At 43.2% G+C, this 19,234-nt stretch overlaps 1 protein-coding gene across 1 annotated transcript; it reads right to left on the reverse strand.

Moving 5' to 3' along the window:
- Window positions 1-584: 584 nt before the first annotated feature.
- Window positions 585-18,863, reverse strand: mthfd1l (methylenetetrahydrofolate dehydrogenase (NADP+ dependent) 1 like). Its single transcript, XM_057016284.1, has 27 exons — window positions 18,380-18,863; window positions 17,853-17,937; window positions 17,709-17,759; window positions 17,580-17,633; window positions 17,059-17,183; window positions 16,432-16,532; window positions 16,041-16,177; window positions 15,593-15,704; window positions 15,409-15,476; window positions 15,232-15,329; window positions 14,976-15,149; window positions 14,617-14,753; window positions 14,248-14,294; window positions 13,911-14,018; window positions 13,591-13,665; window positions 13,086-13,188; window positions 12,391-12,467; window positions 11,612-11,752; window positions 11,348-11,416; window positions 9,504-9,615; window positions 6,939-7,078; window positions 6,660-6,701; window positions 5,790-5,893; window positions 5,135-5,312; window positions 4,569-4,676; window positions 4,323-4,475; window positions 585-1,181 (listed from the first exon to the last, which is right to left on the reverse strand). Exons 1-27 carry the CDS (start codon window positions 18,601-18,603, stop codon window positions 1,092-1,094), a joined length of 2,913 nt encoding a protein of 970 aa, XP_056872264.1. The 5' UTR covers window positions 18,604-18,863; the 3' UTR covers window positions 585-1,091.
- Window positions 18,864-19,234: the final 371 nt, after the last annotated feature.

The raw sequence follows: 19,234 nt of genomic DNA on the forward strand, positions 1-19,234 counted from the left end.
GCATCAACAGGTTGTCAGCAAATCTGTCATCTGTCCAAAACGAGAGGGTTCAGCCTCATAAATGCACAAACAGGGGGCTGGAGGGCTACTCTATTAATGAGAGCATTGCTGCAGCCTCCACTGTACTTTAAATGGATGGTTCTGCCTGGCTGACACAGACAAACAGAGTGAGCAGGTGTGGAATGCCAAATATGACAGGCACACACATGTACACGCATTCCTGCCGGCTCTTCCTTGTCAACCCAAACAGCCAATAATGACAGATGTTGCACGCTGAAGCGCTGCTGCGGCCTCCACACGCTCGGCTTTTAGGCACCCATCTGGGGCGGAACGACCCCGGTGAGTTTGGAAGGAAGGATGGAAAACAAACGTCAAAAACGTGACTGAAAACAGAAAGAAGAGGGAGGAGTGGGGTGTTTTCGTTGTCTGGAGATCCTGAAAGGTCCACGGGTCCAAGCAGCTGCTGACAGCTGCTGGCTGCGGAAACAAAAACACCCCATCTCGATATAATCGGGTTTAATTCAATAAGGCACAAACTTGGGATCTTTGGCTGAACAACTGGACTTTCTTGGTTAGTTCCCCGCTGGCTTTAGAATGTTTGATTTAATAAAACAAGCACACCTTCAGGAAATTGTAATAACTTTACATTCATTACATTTTCTGAATGGAAAACCATCCATTCACTAAGGACTACAGAGCCGTGACAGATGGCCAAATGTGTTTTTAAAGAACAGTTAAAGTAGCTTAATAACAGGGATGACAAACCGCCACCTGTGATCTACAGCAGCGAAACATTCAGCAGGTTCGGACACTTGCAGTCACATTAGAGCCTTTTTGTGCATACAGACACATTTTAAACAACTCAAACTACGCGATTGTCTCCCCTGGAGGTCAGACACACAGAAAAAAAAGGACTTTGAAAAAACTAGCATTTAGAGATTATTTAAAACAAACAAATAAATGAAATACTGACTTTTCGGGTAAAATCTGAAATCGTGGAGCATAAAGTTAGAAGCTTCTGCTAAATGATGCAGGAGAAAAGAAGCTGGAACTTGGTGTGGAACACCTGCGGATGGACGACCTGAGCACGCTCAGAAGAGTCCGCTGATCTCCTCGGTGACCGGATCCAAGTCGATGTCGTAGAAACAGGGTCGGGTCGGCAGGCCGGGCATGGTGCTCATCTGAGAGAAACACCCCAAAAACAACTTCATTTAAAAACAAAAACAGGAAAACAGACCCGTCTATGCTGCCCGAAATGAGTGATTACGCATACGTTACACTATATTGGGATAAAACAATTTCAGATCTGATCACGCATAAATGTGAGCAGCTGTATGAGGTTGAAATGTCCCACAATTCCCTGTAAACAGTACCGACCTGGATGATAACAGCACAACACAGCGGTTCTGCACCAGGACGCCCGGATAAATGAGTCCGAATACGATGAAACCACCAAAGGTTCAATGACTGTAATGTAGAGACGTTTAAGTCGGCTCCGACAGGTGATTCATGTGTTGACAACATCCACTTATGGAGGGATGAGTTCAGCCAGAGATACAAAAGCTTCCTTGTTCTCCTCATCACAGTATAGACAGGAAAAGGCTTCTTCAGGTACGAGTTCAAGTCGGTAAATAAATATACTGTGCAGGTAAAGTCAAAGTGGAAATGCTGATTCTTGATCAAAGTCTGGAGAGAGAAGCTTCTAACAGTTAAATGTCCTCATGTTGAAAAAGAGGAAAGCATTTTACAATTAGACCCTGTGTAATAATTCACTCTTCTGGACTTAAAAAGGGAAAAATACTAACTGGTTTGTACAGTAAAACGACCCTGAACAAACAGGGTTTCCTTTCCCAAAGCTCGCCGGGTCGTTTCATCCGAGCTGAAACGTAAATTATCGGACTAATTAGACAGCCTGCGACATTCTTTACATACCTCCTCCCTCTGACCCACTGTCCGTTTTATGGGCCCCATTAGTGGAACTGAGACAGAAGGAAGCGATTGGTCAATTTCCTGTCAGCGGAAACGCGGCTCTGGGAGTAAACATGGGGCTAAAACCAGGAGCGGAGGCTCGCACGAGCAGACAGAGCGGCTGCTGGCCTCTCCCAGCCGGGCTGATGTGATGCTGCAGATTTATGGGATATTCAATAAGGAGTCGATATGTTTCATACCAACAGAGCACACGCATGTTTACCAATGGCTGAGTGGGTTTGGCCTCCAGCATTTCGACCAATCAAAACACAGTCAGTCTTTGCTGCTCACTTCTGATATCAAATGCCAACATCGACACGTGAAAAGCAAAACCTTTCCCTTCCCTCGCTGGAAGTTTAAAACACAATAAATTTAAACATTTACATGGAAGATGCAGACGCCACCTCCTAAGTGCAGAACAAGGCCTGTAGATCCAAACAATGAAACCATAATTCCGTATTCCCCCGTTCACTTGGTCGGTTCTCAATAAAACCCTATTCTGGAACGCAGAGTCAAGAATTGAGCTAAACTCTTCCTACAAAGAATGTTTTAGCAGGACAAACAGAAAATCGGATTTAATTTCTAATTACATTTTGTTTTTTATTCCTTCAACTATATTACTTAAAATATTTTTATAAACCTAAACATAAACATGATTCCTTATTTTGTGAAAACAACATAAAACTTTAAATTATATAACATCACCTCCAATTTTATTCACATGCTTCCATTAATGAACGGGCCAAATAACGGCCTCAAGCCAATAAATAAATAAACCTATACTTCCCAGGTTTGCTTAAAAACATGCTACTATACTTGACTTTGTTTTAAAGTATTAGGCTGCATATTTAAATATCAAAAGATGCTAAACTGCGCGGACCCACAACAAAGGACGCACTGTTTCTCCGGTCCACCACTCCAGCCTGAGAACAAGCTGGCACTCACAAAAACGGCGGCTAAAGTTGGAAACTGCACAGTCAAATAAGTCCCTCCATTATGCCGCAGCACAATGTGGCTTTGTCAGGGAAAACCCTGAAGGAGACAATATAACTAGAGCTGCACCCCCCGCTGATCCTGGAGAGGAGTCTCAGTCAAGAGTGGCGGTTGAATCGAACGAGGATTAGAAAGATTAATAAGTTCAAATCAAAAGAGACCTTTCTTGTATTAGAGGACCATTAAAGAGAAGCATGCAAATAAGGAAGAGGAAAACTAACATTGAAGTAACAAGTCTGATTATTATTCTTTATGCCTGGTTGCATGTTTATTCAATTAATTTGCATTTTGCTCTTGAGTGGAAATAATTATAGTAAATGAAATGGTAAATAAACAATGGGAATGTGATGGGAATGTTTTTCACCTGGTTTGTAAAATCAAGTGCAGCAAATATCCAGCTGGCATGTGTTTAAACTGGGTCTCTTCTACGTGATCACAGCCCTCCACTCAAACAACAACCTCTTAAACACCACATTCAACATCCAACCGTGGAGGAGGCCGTTTATGTTTGCAATGTTTTGGGGTTGAATGAAGCAGCAGAGGTCGTCTTCAGGGGATGTGATCTCTACAGACATCTATTGTTCTTCCTGCCACCCCTCCCTCACATATCTGAGGTATGACATCAGCCCCTTCCTGATTCGTGGGGCTGCTAAGTGAGATCCTACTTCTTAGTTGCAAGTGTGATCACTTCAAATATTGGAAACCTTTCACTGTCTACATGTCTGCCATTCTCTGTCACCCTCCCATGTGAATTTGATGTTTTCTGCCTGCGTTTTAAAGCCCCTCCACAAACGGCAGAAGTCAGCGGCAGGCCAGGGCCAGAAGGTGGCATAACTCTCAAAACTCAAGCCATGAATCACGCTGACAAACAAACGATGCGCCAAAGAGTTCAAAGAACAATTTAGAGGCGTCCGTTTGGTGAGGGGCCACAGATCAGGAGTTGTCAACACGCCAGTGGCACCGTGGGCTCCAGCAGATCAAAGACCGAGCCACTGGACAGACGCACCACTGCGCCTTCACAGCTAGCGTCGTGTTTGACACCTCCACTTCAAAATACCAAAAAAGAGAAAAAACAGGCCCCGGGCTGGTGAAACAGCGGGAGGCAAAAAGCTCAGGAAGCTGCTGCCTTCCTGCCCAGCCCATCGGGCCCGGAGAGACTCCAGCAGCCCATCACAGCTCCAATCAGCTGAGCACTGGAATTTACCCAAACCTAAAAACATTAAAGGACAAAAAAAACGTGGAAAAATAATCAAATAATAGGATGTCTTCCAGTGCTGGATCAAATTAAAACCTTTTCATTTAAACCTTAGTAGTTTTAAACCTTAATAGTCTTTTTCCTGTCTTCTATTAAAATGACGTACCGTTCCCACGAGTGGGTAGATGAAGCCGGCACCGACGCTGGCACGGACATCTCTGATTGGCAGGATGAATCCGGTGGGTGCCCCCTTCTTCTCAGGCATGTGGGACAGGGACAGGTGAGTTTTGGCCATGCAGATGGGCAGAGAACCGTGGCCCTGGACCCGGGACAACACATAAAAGAGCAGAGGATTACTCTTTGACCAGGTCAGAGAGCGGGTGAGACAGGCGGGAGGCAGCAGTGACCTCACCTGTTGGTTATAGTAATCTATCTTTGCTTTGGCATCTGGGGACAGCTCGATGTCATCAGCGCCATACACCTGTTGGGCAATGGCTCTGATTTTGTCCACTAGTGGAAGCTGTGGAAAAGAAAAAAGGGACAAAGGAAATGGAGTGTTTAGCATTCAACAGATCTGACTTCCATTGGTGAGGAATCTGGAATAAGTGTCTACAGCTGAGCTGTGGTTTGATGTTTGACTCTACAGTCGGAAGGACTTGAGAGGCGATTTGCCGCCCAACAGCTGAAGCTCTCTGACATCAGTGACAGCGGACTGGCTAATATAAGTCACCACTTTCCCAAACTGGCTAATTCAAACCAGCTGATGTTTTCCACTTCTACTGCACATCCTACAAGCTCCTGGACCAAAACAATATCAGTCGGCTCAGGCAATTGCATTCTCGTGAATTTTTAATGGGCTTAATGTGGATTTTAGATGCCAGAGACCAAACTGTTTATTAGTGCATCCTGTTGGCTCCCTGGCGGGGCAGGTTGGCAGCGGCGACTGAGATCAGACACTGATGAACTATTTGCTCTCACCTGAAGGTTGTACAGGAACTGGAAGTTGTTGGACCTTGTGGCAGCCGCGTTCACAGCGTGGGCGAGCTCTATGCAGCCACGCCCGCCCTGAGCCCAGTGGTGACATGGCACGGTGTCCGACGCCCCGCACTCTTTTGCTATCTGGCACACGAGGTCCAGTTCTGCCTGGGTGTCTGTTCTAAGGGTCAACCAATGGAAACAGTGTTATTGGATATATGTGATATTAATTAAGGTCTTTAAAAAGGAGTAAAACACTGCGTCATTGGCATCATGAACGTGACCGTATAAATAAATCTGAACGTTAACTGGTTTCCAGAGATAGCAGATTATTAAAGTGACCATGTAAACAGTGTAATGTGACATGCTTGATAAGATAACAGTAATCTGACTAGACAATTCCCAAGTAATTGTGATTATGAGGAGATACTGGACAAACTAATTTATTACTTTGATAATAATTTAGAGTATTATTTCAAAAAAGGGAGTTTTATGTAAACAACATATGCGTAAACATTAAAGATATCCTGTAAACGGGCTGGTTTTTGATGATCACATTTCTCCCAGATATCAGGGTTTTTTTCATGGTCATTGAAACTGGCCCAATAATCCAGAGATAATCCTGAGGCCGTGAATCCGTATCTGTTATGCATCTTACTTGAAGACATTGACAGCCACCACCACAGGAACGCCAAACAAGCGTGCAATTTGGATCTGCTTCCTGAGGTTGCTACGGCAACCACCTGCAACCAGGTCGAGATTCTGGAAGAGAAGTGAAAATTGGAATAAATGCCACAAATAAACTGTAAAGAACTCCTTCACAAAGACAGAAAGAAGAAAATCCTGGCCCCTCCCAGAATAGGGAATGATGTGGATGCAAAGTGTTGAGTTTGGACTGTAAAGACCCTTCAGAATGGCAGCTCAGGATATTTCCAAATAAGTATAATTTAATCTAGGCAGCTCAACTAATGCCGTTCAAACCACCAGGTTACTGCTTTAACATACCATATTATTCACATCCGCATACTGGGGCGGGCATATGGGCTAGAGTCAAGGTACACTACTCATCAGGGCCCACCATGGAGATGTGAGAGCGTCTGCTTCCATTCCCCTCCAATCCTGAGCGGAGTTGAGTGAACATTCTGTTCTGTTCTTTCACCTCTGTGGTTTGGACTTAAATTAATTTCGCTCTCCCTATTTGAACTTACAGCTGTCAAACAGTGAGAGAATGCCACCGTATGACGTGAATGTTCATGCTCATCTCAGCAGTGAGGCCACAAATTCGCTGCCATGTGAGAGAACCTTAAACACACGAGCCTGCTGGATGTCAAACAGCATTATGTGAATGATTATAGGATGAGTTTAAGTGGAGCCTCTGCAACTGGGTTTAGACGTCTTTAACTCTCCCCAGGAACATCCTGAGCTTTCTTGGGAAATGGAATTAAGATGGCAATTATTGGAACATGATTGGTTCTGTAATGTTAAAAAGGACAAATAATACATTTTATAGTTTTTACTTTAATCATACCTCATCAATGTACTCTCTGGGAAGAGGTGTGCCTGCTGACACCTGTGAACACACAAAAACACACCTTTCACATAAATGAAGCCATATTTAATTTACCTTTATTTTTTTATTTCCTGTTATTTTTTAGACGCCTGTTTTGACACTGCCAATGATTTAAGACACTCAAATTGCTAGAATTTCACGTCAATCTGTATAATAATTGAATTTTATAAATTGAATTTGAGTGACGGACGCTGACGACTGTTGGCCGCTGAGATGGTTTGTAGTCTAGAATCTTACGTTTGGGCCACCACCATGCATCTTCAACGCCCGGACCGTTGCAACCAGAACCACCACATTTGGCTGCAGGCCCGAGGCCCGGCATTTAATGTTGAAGAACTTCTCCATCCCGATGTCGGCCCCGAAACCAGCTTCCGTCACTGTCAACAAACAAGATTTTTTAGAAAAAATAAAGCCGAGAAAACGACACACAGACGTCCAACAACAACAACAACAAAAAAAAAAAATCAATGTAACCTGCAAATATTTCATCCAGAGAATCTCCAGTGCTACAAATCCTGAATTGTTAAAATGCAGAAACAGGCTTAAGACAGGGAACCGGTTTTCAGAAGTGTCGTCTGTTCAGGAAAACTGGAATGAAAAATGGGTTCACAGGGCTTCTGCAGAGCCAGAGGGCCTCTGATACGGCCGGCCCTACACACAGGCCCCTTGAACGGGTTCCAAACAAAGCAAATTGTCCACCTGGAATGACGACCTTGTTAAGATAAGGTTTCCTGTTAGGGACTGTGTATATTGTGTGTGGCATCACGGCAGTGAAACGCTCATAGTGGCCCAAACAAAACATTGGAGAGGAAGGACCAATCTGATTTCACACCCGCCATTTGGTGGTCAAAACCACTGGTTTATTTGTACAGGTGGAAACAATGCTATTAAACTGCACATGAAAATAAAGACAGACATGCCTCCTAAAAATCAGATGTGTAAACACTAACTTCATTAGCAGTAATCAAGATCACATCAATATAATAAATATAGTATGACTTGGAATCACGACATTTACGTGTGTTATCTATGCATTTGTCTACATTTTATTTCTGATGTGGTCACAAATCTGAAAATAGATATTAGAATTAGAATAAAAACAGTGACATGAAACAAAGCACTAGCTCAAATAATTGAAGAAAGGCAAAAAAAGCATCACTCCCTAAACATCGGTTATGACCACAATATGCGAAGATTATTTAAACAACTTTAAAAAAAAAAAGACAGCCAAAACACGATGATAGTAAATAACCCTTTCACTATCACAGCAGGCAGGACACTGAGCCCACAGGATATCACGAGGAAACACTTGCAGGCTTCCTGTTTCGGGTCACGACCTTGAAGCGCTCAGGGAGCACGAGAGGAAGAGGAGAGGTCGGCCTGTGTTGTGAGGGAAGAGGGCTGGATGGATGTGAGGATGAAAAGTCACACTAACATGAACAAATTCAGAAAAATGGGCCTGGTGCATGAAGCCGTGCCTCAGACGCAACATCATTTTTAAAAACCTCTTGTCCCCATCACTGAAAAAGAGTCAATATATTTTAGATTCCATTTTAAGTTTAACTTTAACCTAAAGTAGACGTGACTGCGTCTCAAACCATTTTTCAACAGCCTGTAAGTTTTCAGTGGTGTGAGAAATCTTAAAACGCAGCAGTATCTGGACTTTATCTGCACATTCTCCAGACTGTAAATGATATAGAAATCCCTCACATCTGCCAGAAAGACACCCTCCCCATGCACATATTATCTGCATTTCCTCATTTTTAAGGCCAGGCTCTTCACCACCAATGAAAGAACGCGTTGAGCATGGAACCAGTCTGCTCATTCTCTCATCTCTGGGTTCATAACCAGTTTATGTTACTCGACATACATCACATTACGTTTCTGTTGTCTGGCCACTATCTGGTCTTATATAATATTATTTGTGGATCCCTATAAGATGTGTAGATTGCAAAATTTAAGGTATTTGGCAACGCGAATCTTTCCACCAAATCCATAGATGGACAAATGTTTCAAAGCTAATTTCTTCTCAAAGAAGAAGTGGGGAAAAGGGAGGTTGAATTCCTGGCATACCTGAGAATCATGTTACAATGCAGCATTGGGAAGGGAGGAGGTATGAATCACGCACGAGCCCATCTGCGTGTTGTGAAACCCAACTCTCCACATTTGCACAGCGCCCAGGTGACAGCTTTAGGTAAGTGTTGTGTAATGAGAGTCACCCACCTCCCTCTATGCCCCTACACCTGTCTCACACACGCACGAACGCACCCTTTGATTTCCACATACATTAAACGCACCACACGCAGCCACGCATTCCAGACATATTTCTGCAGCCAGAGTAAATGAAGACATAAAGAGAGCAGCGGGATAGATGTATACATAAAAAGAAATGGAAGCAGTCAGGATACTTTGACCTGAAAGAGATTAGTGTGGTTTACTTTAAAGCATTCCAGGAGCTCTTAAGGTTATCAATCAGCTTCCCTCCTCTCTCCTGCACTCTCTTTTTAAAGCAGATCGGTTTCCTAGAAAGTTCTACAGCAGCAAGACACCAGCGCAGAACCCAGATAGGCCAGAGACAGGTAGAGCAGCCAGAACTCATGACTACAGGCCAAAGGTTAAAGCAGCGGGGGAGTGAGCCTCCGCTCACGGAGTAAATAGTTCATTAAAGTATAATCCACCCTGCTGAGAACACTTAAATTGTCCGCATCCATCTTTCCACACGCGGGGCTCTGACTCGTCCAAACGTACCAAACGTCTGGCTGCGGTTGTGTGCGCGATCCGTATAATGCGGACCATTCTTACCTACAAAGCCGTCCTGTCCGACCAACTTCAGGGCCAGCTTGTCCGCAAGCACCGAGGAGTTGCCATGGGCGATGTTGGCGAAGGGCCCGGCATGGACAAACACTGGCGTGCCCTGAAACAAACAGGAGGACCCACAAAGTTGGGAAAAGGTGCAAAGTAGCAGCGATTCACCAAAAAGCAAGAGCTATGTTTACACTACTGAACATGTTCAAAGAATTCTGGATAGCTGGTTTAGTGTAAATAAGTAGGATAAGTGGTGTTTGTCTAAAGGGCACAGTTTAGTCAGCCATAACTTGCTTTATATACTGTACAACTGTCTCGTTGTCTATTTAAGGGTGAAACAATTGTTGAATAGTCACAAAACTTTTCTTGAATCAGCGGTACACACCTCTTACTGGGAATGTAAATTCCTTGAGGGGGGGAAAGGAAGGATGGGAAGGCCTTGAACAATTTTCTAGGCTTTTGTTTGCATACTTTTCCCTTTGCCTGAATAAACACCCTCCCATCAGGGAAGTAAATCAACCATGCACTGAGGCTGAGACCAACGATGTCGCTTTTCTATTTGTCCCTGTTAACTAGCAGCAGCACACTGGCAAAAACAGCCACTTCATTGTTATAAAACAACAAATGTGAATATGAAATTTCCTGCTTGACCTCTGTCTTTAATCTCCTTCAGTATCTGTGCATGTGAGGAAGTTAATCATGACTTTGATGAGGTGCTGGGAAAGGGAAGCCAATCAAAATTCCATCTGGCCGCGCCACCTTTTCGAGGGGTTCGGTGCTGAATGAAAACAGGAAGATGGAGGTCACATTTACTGTATCCTCTTCTTGACTGTAACTTGTATTGCGCAGGACACCAGCTGCAGCCTGGTGATACGCAACTGAACCATTTCCAGGCAGATTAAACCTTAGTGTGCTGGCGCTCCTGAGGCTGCGCCGCTACTCCCTGGGAAAGATGCATGTTGTTGGTTCAGTGAAAACTCCATGCAGACCGGATGTCTTTCAAAAACAAAACACAAAGACAAACAAAGACAGAGGTCTGTTTTGCGATGACGAACACAAGTGGGCGATCTAACCCTTTTCCTCTTGTAACGCTACGATTCCGCAGACCAACCATCTGAAATAACATCGAAATGCAGGCCGCAATGCACACACGCTTCTTTATATCCCAACTCTATTGTCCTGTTTATATTCACACCATCGCCCACAGGTCAGGAGGCCACAAGCTGTCAAGCTTGATGGAAAATTGTAGACCTCTGAGACCCAGCCTATCCCAGTGCCAGTTCCCTGACGATCACGGAATCCTGCACAGGAAGTGGTTTCACATAACTGAGCAAAACAACACAAAGTAACAGAATCACTGCTGTATGCTCCACCCACCCTGTTGATGTCCCCCCACCCAATAGATGTGCAATCAAGCAACAGAGATTAAAAAAAAATGCAAACAACAACAAGCCATTAGCAGAAGCAAAACCTCCAACACAGTTCAGTGTGAAGTTTAAACTAAAATGGCCGCTTCTCTGGTTCTGCCTTAAAATGTCTCCCAAATATTTATATAGCTGTTAAATCGTTAGAGGCCGAAACCTCAGGAAATGAAAACCAGAAGTTTTGAGAAGCAGATGTACAGTGAAAGTAACCATGCCGGTTGTCAGCGTGGTTTAATTGACACCTAGACAGCCTGCCTGATGTTTCCATCCATCTCTTGACCTGCGGCTAAACTGCTACTACGCTAAAGCGCCGTGGGAGGAAAAGGTTAATCCCTCACCCTCTCTCGGCAGCCCTCAGTGCAACACAATCGCTTTTTCTTTTCTCACCGGAAGGAGCGTTTGAGCAAAGCGTCTCACCTCGAGCGTCTGCATCAGTGTGGGTTTGATGGCATCTTTCATCAGCACAGCCAACGCGCCGCTCACCCCCTGAGAGGGAGACAAAAAGTAGGCGGACTTTACCCTCACATTCAAAAGAGATGATGGAAAAGGGGCCAAAGATTCATTTAATGTTAGAAGGAAATATAGCAACAAATATGCTTTTTCTAGGCAGCTGGGGTGAGACGTGGGTCGGGGAAAATTCCCACGCTCTCCAAAAGAAAAAGAGCACACGGTCAAACACACCAGGTCCTCTGCAGTGACGGGCTGCCCACCGCGGCTGGTCCCCACCACCATACGCGCCAGCCTGGTTTTCATGTCCTCCAGACCATCTGCCAGGGCCAGGATGGCCATGATCTCACTGGCCACTGCGATGTCGAACCCTGTCTGGAGTTTTAAAACAAGGGAGAAATGGAATATAATGTAAAAAAAATGGTTCAAAAGTAACAGGCAGAGAAGAGGATTATCAAAATATCAGAACACAACATTGACTTTGGGAAAAGAACCTAAACCTTGCTATATTTTACGTACCACAAACAGGAGAATGAAATGTTAGAGTGGTCATTCACAGGAGAAGAGTGGAGAAAACCAGAGTTTTTACATTGCATGTCAGCAAAAACAGTAAATACCACAGCCACCCAACAAGGGGCATATTTCTATTCCCAATCCCACCGGTAATACCCCGAGGGACTATAGTGTATCCAACAGTGGGGGAGAGACAAGGAGAAGACAAGGGGAAAAGAATGGATGGACTGCTGGCAATAAATGCAAGCATATGTTACAGAGTGATTTCAGTGAGTGCGTGAAGGGGTAGACATGAGAGGATGGGTGTGTCATTTTTCTTTTTTAAGCATTTGGATTCACTTAAGAGTCGCTCGCTTATTGAGAGGATTTCATTATTATTGCTAAAAGAAAGAAAAGATTCAATTTAGCTGTGGACAAATGAGCCGAGTGTGATCATGAGGAGGAATGTATGTCTACATGGAGTCTAGGTTTCCTAGTTGGCTTTCGTGACGGCTGCATACCTCTCTGCTCTGTCCTTTCTCAGTGCTCGCCTGTCCCACTGTGATCTTCCTTAAGAAGCGATCATTCGTGTCCACAACTGAAAAACACAGACCCAACCAGTAAGAATTTAAGCAGATTTAGCGCGACACCTGAGAATCCTCTGCAATACTTTGGCCAAGAAAACCTGGAAACCGGTTCTCCTCTGGTGGTGATCCGATTACGCTTAGGTAACCGTACTGTTATGCTCCTAATTCAAAAACAAAGAAACAGGAGATGCTAAATGTGTGTTTGATCTCCAGGGTTCTTCTGAAGAATGCTCCCCGGAGGCTGTAAGGTAAATATCACATCAGTCACAGCAGGGTTCAGCTGATTGGTCTCACTGACAGGTTTAAACCAACACTGACCGCTGAGACATAATTCAACCTGAGCACCAGAGCCAAACAGGCTTAATGAATTCCAGCCTAATTCTGGGCTGATGTGCAGACAGCAGTTAATTGTGGTGCAGTTAAAGTTTTGTGTTCACGTGTTTATGGAAACGTCTCTCACAGTAATAGGATTTGTATGATGGTCGTGACATTGACTTGAGTCTGTATTACAATATGGTACCAATATAGATGGTATTCCAATGAGGCACCACACCAGCAGGACAAGGAACAGCATTCTGCTGCAGTGAAAGGGAAATACAGGGCAGTGCCTCCAAATGTGGTTTACGCACCCCTGTGCCAGGTAATTCTGGAAGGATCAAGATCGAGGCGAACAAAGGCATTGATCTCCTGCGGTGTGAGAGATGCCGGGTCTGTTTTATCCATCCCCAGACGCTGGAAAAAAAAGGATACAGACCCAGATTAGAGGATCATCTGCCACTCTTTAGGGAGAAATTAAGTTATTGTGTTTATGGTTTCATAATATAGCAATTTGAAGCTATTTCATGATGATAACACCGATGGTAGAAGGTGTGTGTCTTGCAATACCTTTGTATTCTATACTGTCAGGCTGCTTTAAAATAAGGACATCAACTCAGTCAGGTTAGGAATGCCCACTTTACAAGCAGCTTTATAAACACACTACACATCCTGATGTATAAATATTTGATTCACTCATTATTTTCAAGGACAAAAGGCAACTATACCATCAAAACTCATCGAGGTCCCCTAGTGGATAAAATTTCTCTTTGTTCTAGAATCACTACAGCAGATTTTTGCAGTTGTGCTTCTACTTACACGTAACCTGGAGATTTGGATGGGTGAAAATCTTCTGACTCCATTCACAGAGGGTACTAATCTATTATACAAAGCCTGAGAGAGCACAGACACAATGGTAATATTTGACACATCAAGATGCACAGAATGTTTCCATAAAAGTCTAAACCTTAAGCGGATGTTAACGTTATTTGAAATAATGACTGTATGAAGCAACTCTTTTGAAGCATAATAAAGTTATACTATATGCACACTTAAACAAGGCTAAATCTTAATAACATGCAGTGGTTATTCTCAAGTGCATAAAAATGAGTTTAAAGTTCAACCACGTAAGAAGACACCTTGTCTGATTGTGTGGACTCGTGGAGAATACGGGCGTCGATGGCTGCCGCCACCAGGTTATTGGCCGCCGTGATGGCGTGAATATCCCCAGTCAGATGGAGGTTGAACTGGAAAGATGAACAAAAGGTTTAGAACTCATAGAAAGTTGCTTTTCTATCAACTCTCCCACTCTGCCATCAATAACAGCACCTTAATACTGAGGAAATATTGTGTCCTGACTCAGGGGGTCAGTGACTTTACTGCAAAATATTGTCTTGATGGGTCTCTGCATGTTTGGGGCCTTTGAAGCCTTCTTTATTCCTGCTAAGGAGCAGTGAGAGTGTCTGTGTGTTTTACCTCCTCCATGGGGATGACCTGAGCATACCCCCCTCCTGCAGCTCCCCCTAGATACAAGAGGATGCTTCGTGAGGGACAACCAGAACAAACTAATAAGGGATGTTGAAATGAATGGATCTGTGTTACCAGGCACAAATTGTAGGAGAGTATTAAATCTCAGTATCACAACCACGAAGCTTTAGTTGTAATTAAAATCCAGCCTTTAAGAACATTTCAGCCTAAACTATGTATGTGAAGCAATGCAATATAATTTTCTAACATATGCATTATGGGGGGGGGGGGGGAGGTTTTTTGATTTAAAGGAACATATGCTGTGTCGAGTGGTGATAAACATGAGAGTGTACTTTGATGGCACTATTAACTGCTGACCTTTGACCCCAAACGTGGGTCCTTGGGAAGGCTGTCGGAGACAGGCGAAGGAGTTGAGCTTCAGGTGGGCAGACAGAGCTTGCACAAGGCCAATAGTCACGGTGCTTTTACCTTCACCAAGTGGGGTGGGAGTTATACTACACATATCAAAGACACAATCAAATGGACACGCGGTTAAATGTGCATTATGTCACTGAATCCATGTGATTTTGAGTTACCTTTACACAAAGACCTGATATATTTAACATAAACTGGTTTAACTGGTTACATGTTTCTTCTCTGCTGAGGGCAGCAGGGGAAGCTCAAGCTAAATTTAATAGTTCATCTGTAATATTATCATAGTTATGTTCATCACTCACCCAGCAACTAATACATATTTGCCATCAGGTTGATTCTGGAGGCGGTCTAGCAGAGACAGCCGGACCTTGGCTTTGCTTCGGCCATAGACTTCAAGCTCTTCTGGCAGCAAACCAATCTCCTTAGCTAGCTGGTCCACTGGTTTGGGGGTCTGAGCTCTGGAAATCTCGATGTCACTGTCAACCACATTAAACGTTAAAAATCATTACGATTTATGAAAGAATGACACAAATTCGACACGACAGGTAACGGCTGTACCTCGGTACAGGCGTCTGAGGCTGTAGATTGATGCTGCTCAGATTCCAGGGCTGGTACTGCCGTTCTTGCAGCCATCGTGTGCAACTGTGCACAACATTCTTTTGGATGAAAAGAAGAACAGGAGATTGTAAAAGAAACAAAAGCCAAATTGAGTGTATGATTGACAAAGAGGAGCACCTTCATTCTGTAGGCTGCTGTGAGATATCCTAATCCAGAATATGAAGATGCATCATTATCAGATCCATCTAGAAATTACAGAGATTTTACATGTCTTATGCAGCTCAAATGCATTATGAGTAATTTATAATATATATGTAGATACAGCATGCACTGTAAACATACACTCTGAGTAAAACAGTACCTGTATTATGTGTGGGATCACAGCTAAAGACAACAGCTCCTGGTTTAACCCAGTTGGGAGGGAGATCCATATTCCCAGCCTCTAGAATGACAATAGCATCTGCTTCCATCACCTAAGAAATAAAAGAATACAGAACAGTTCTAAAGAAATATAAGCAGTGGAAAAAATGAACAAATAACTCTTAATCAAAAATGTTTATAATTTAAAAAAAATGAAGTGTACTGAAGAAATAAGCCATATATGTCAAGAATGAAACGCAGGCGTCAACTGACCGAAAGCCAGCCGACAAAAGGCCGTTGCTGCCACCATGTGGTCAAGTGGTGTAACACCATGTAATAACAGTCATGGAAATGACAGTATTGTAATGGTAAATTCTTACAGGGCTTAACAGATTAAAACCCTCAAAATGTGGGAAAGAAAGATTTAATATCACAGTGGAAAAACACACCTCGCTCTTTAGATTTTTAGAGGTCCAATGACTGGTAATGGCTACCATTCCGTTCCTCTCAATCAGGCACCGAAGGGTCACCTCAAGGGTTCCATGGCCTCCAAGCACCAACACAGTCTTTCCCTCCAAAGAAACATCTGAAAAATGATTCAATCCAACTTCAGTACATTATTAAGGAAAGCGGAATTGCTGGCCTGCTGAGCCTGCATTGGGTCACATCTTGCTAATGGAATGGATTTATATTCTAAAAAGCAACATCTTATACCTTAAGAGAATCTCAAATTATATTTATAAATACTGTGCACCAGCATGTTGGTCTACTTTCCCATTTTTCCCTATTTTGCAAGCATTAAATAACTACTAAGGAGGGAAGTATCACTGGAAAACTCACGGTTATTGTCCAGCAGCTCCAGGACAGCACTGATTACAGGTGGTACATAGCCTGTGCTCAGGTCACCTCGGATCAAACAGCCTGTGCTCAAATCTGATATCCTGCAACAAGAAGAAAAAGCACAATGTTTAACAGTTAAGAAAAGGTTACGAAGGTAACGCCAGCCTATTTGGAAGGCTAACAAAGATACTGTGATACTTTTTGTACCAAGAGATTGACCTTGAAATATTACAAAACTCTTGATAAATGTTCCATTTTCTTGACCTTGTCTGGCTCACATCTGATCCCAGTGATTAAAACAAGCGCCCTCCCTATTTTCTCATTCACTAGTCTGGTGACAAGACAAACTCTACATTTACTGTCTTAATAATGTGCAGCCCTTTCCAATTTGGGTCAAATTATTATTCCACGTGAGGAAATGCATTTATCTCTGTGTGTTCGGTCTGGGTCACAGAAACAGGACAAAGTTCTGTCAAAAGACCCGTGGGAGAATTAAAAAAAATATATATATATAAAAATCAATAAAGGGACCAACATTGTTGATTCTAAAGATTCTGTTGTAAGGAAGGAATTTAACTTTCTCCATCACAATCTCCTGTTGACAAACAGGCAATAAAACTTTGTTACCCTTCCACGTCCTTCTCAGGCTTCAGAGCAGTCAGCACTCGGCTGGTGGTGGAAGCAGGGGGGAGATGGAGGTAGAGTCCATGCACCCCCGGGTCTTCATTCAACTTTAACACCTCCTTGACAATCTGCAAATTATCAGGCACAAAGATAAATTTGCACCAATACAAAGATGAGAACATGCAAACAGTGTTTCAGGAACAAGAGAATATTATCCAAAAAGAAGATTCTGGTTAGTTCAGTGGTAAAATACTAATTTACTAGAAAACAGAAAGTGAGGTGTGGGAAAGGGTGAGGAATAATGTGTGAAAGCAGTTTGAAAGTACAATAATTGTGATGTAAATTATCTGCTAGTCACAGAGATGTGATTAGCCTAAACATACTTTAAGGGAAAGACACAGAGTGAGAACAGAAGAAAACAATGAGTTCAAGAAGAGGTAACGTATAAGCACCAAGGATGTGGTTAGTTTTGTGCCTTAAGCTGAGGAATGTAGGCTGAGGGGAGAATGACCCTTTTAACTGACCTCATCTTCGCTGCACTCCTTTTCCAGACAGACCTGAGTGACCTTCAAGCCAATCTATGACAGGAAAGACAGAATTGTGAGTGAAAGAAAGGGGAATAAAAGCTCAAAAATGGATCATTTAAAGAATACCCTTCGTGCCAACTTCGTGTTCATCTCCAACAAGCTGTCATCTTCTCCTGCCTTTGAGATAACCAGTAATAACAGCAAAATCCATATTTATTCTCACACATGGAGATTTTTATTTTTATTTTTAACAGGATAAGTCCAATTTACCTGTATAATGGCTAGTGATGGCTGGATGGCTGCATTTCTCTTCTGCAAAGCCTCCATTGTCTCCTTGGTTTTTTCAATCACTTCTCTAGGGATGAAAAAATCAAGTGTATATCTATTATAAAAGATTATTTTGTTAAACATGCCAGTACATTTCCGACACCCGATTTGGTCGCGTATACATTGTGAAATTTAATTGCACTAAACCTATGGATTAACACAGTGGCCAGCATTCGATTTTATTATCATCAAGGATATTATCAGAAGCAGAAATCATCACATCTATCAGAAAAAGTAAATAATGAACAAGAAACGGGGTCTACGAGGGCTTTGTTATGTTTGTCAACAAGGCAAAATGTTACATCATCTGGCGGGTGTCCCACTATTGACATTCCGAATAAACTCGCCATCCTACCACCATTATCGACCCGTTTAATTAAAAAAGAGTGAGGAAAAACCCAAAACACACATATGCGAAACTTAAACATAAAACCCCCAATGATTTAGAGGTACGTTGTTTTGTTTGTTACCTTACAGATCGGTCGCATTCAAACCCGGCATATTTCGAAGACGGTTTCCCGAAGTTGACCAAAAACTTCGGCTTGGTTCCGCCGCTCGGAGCCGCGCTTGCAGCCCGGAAGATTGCAGGAGCGACCGGTGGGCATCTCCGCAGCAAGCCGGTGACCCTGCTCCCCGGGAACGCTGCCGGTATCCGGAGGCTGGAGCATGTGTTTCGAATTGCGGTTGCTTTCATGGCCGTTGATTAACTTTCTCACAGCGGCGCGCACGTCGTTGCCCCCTTTGTTGCTCTTCCGGACAGATAACGAGGAATGGAAAAGAATTCCGAGCGGAACAAAAAAAAAGTCGAGAGGTGGCGACCTCGACACGATGTTGGGATGCGGAAAGCGCTGTTTGCGTCCCGTTAGACATTTGAAATCTCTCTTTCACAAAACGAAATAAATACAAAAACACGCAATTCTACACATATATGAAATACTCTAGAAAGTGTAAATGTATGTTTAGGATATTTTGGGACTTTTTGTCCGTTGTTAGTTCAGATGCTCCGTTTATTAATACAAAAAATGTGCACAATGTATTCGCTTAAGTTTAATAAATCCGAGCTGCATTTGAATGCAGCACACCCACAAGACACGCTCACGCCTGCCGCGAATTTAGCAACGGGGAAGTCATGCGGCAGGGAGCCGCCACTTCATCAGCCCCAATTAGAAAAGAAATAGGCTACCCGTAACGAAGTCTGCCTGGTTGTCAGATGTTCACAGGATCACGCTGAAATCGGACGTAACTTCAAACATTAAAGTCTAAAAAAAGAAGAAAAAGAGGCTTCTGCGTAGTCTGTTTTAGGTATAAGCAAATGTTTCTCATTA

Source organism: Takifugu flavidus, chromosome 19 (genome assembly GCF_003711565.1).
Source record: "Takifugu flavidus isolate HTHZ2018 chromosome 19, ASM371156v2, whole genome shotgun sequence".
Taxonomy (NCBI): Eukaryota; Metazoa; Chordata; class Actinopteri; order Tetraodontiformes; family Tetraodontidae; genus Takifugu; species Takifugu flavidus.

Excerpts from the sequence above, each read along its gene's own strand:
- mthfd1l (XM_057016284.1), bottom strand. The coding sequence starts at position 18,603 with ATGAAAGCAACCGCAATTCGAAACACATGCTCCAGCCTCCGGATACCG. Across the intron at positions 17,760-17,852 it reads CATCACTAGCCATTATACAG|GCAGGAGAAGATGACAGCTT; the intron begins GTAAATTGGACT and ends GTTATCTCAAAG. Across the intron at positions 16,533-17,058 it reads CCTGAGAAGGACGTGGAAGG|GATATCAGATTTGAGCACAG; the intron begins GTAACAAAGTTT and ends TTCTTGTTGCAG.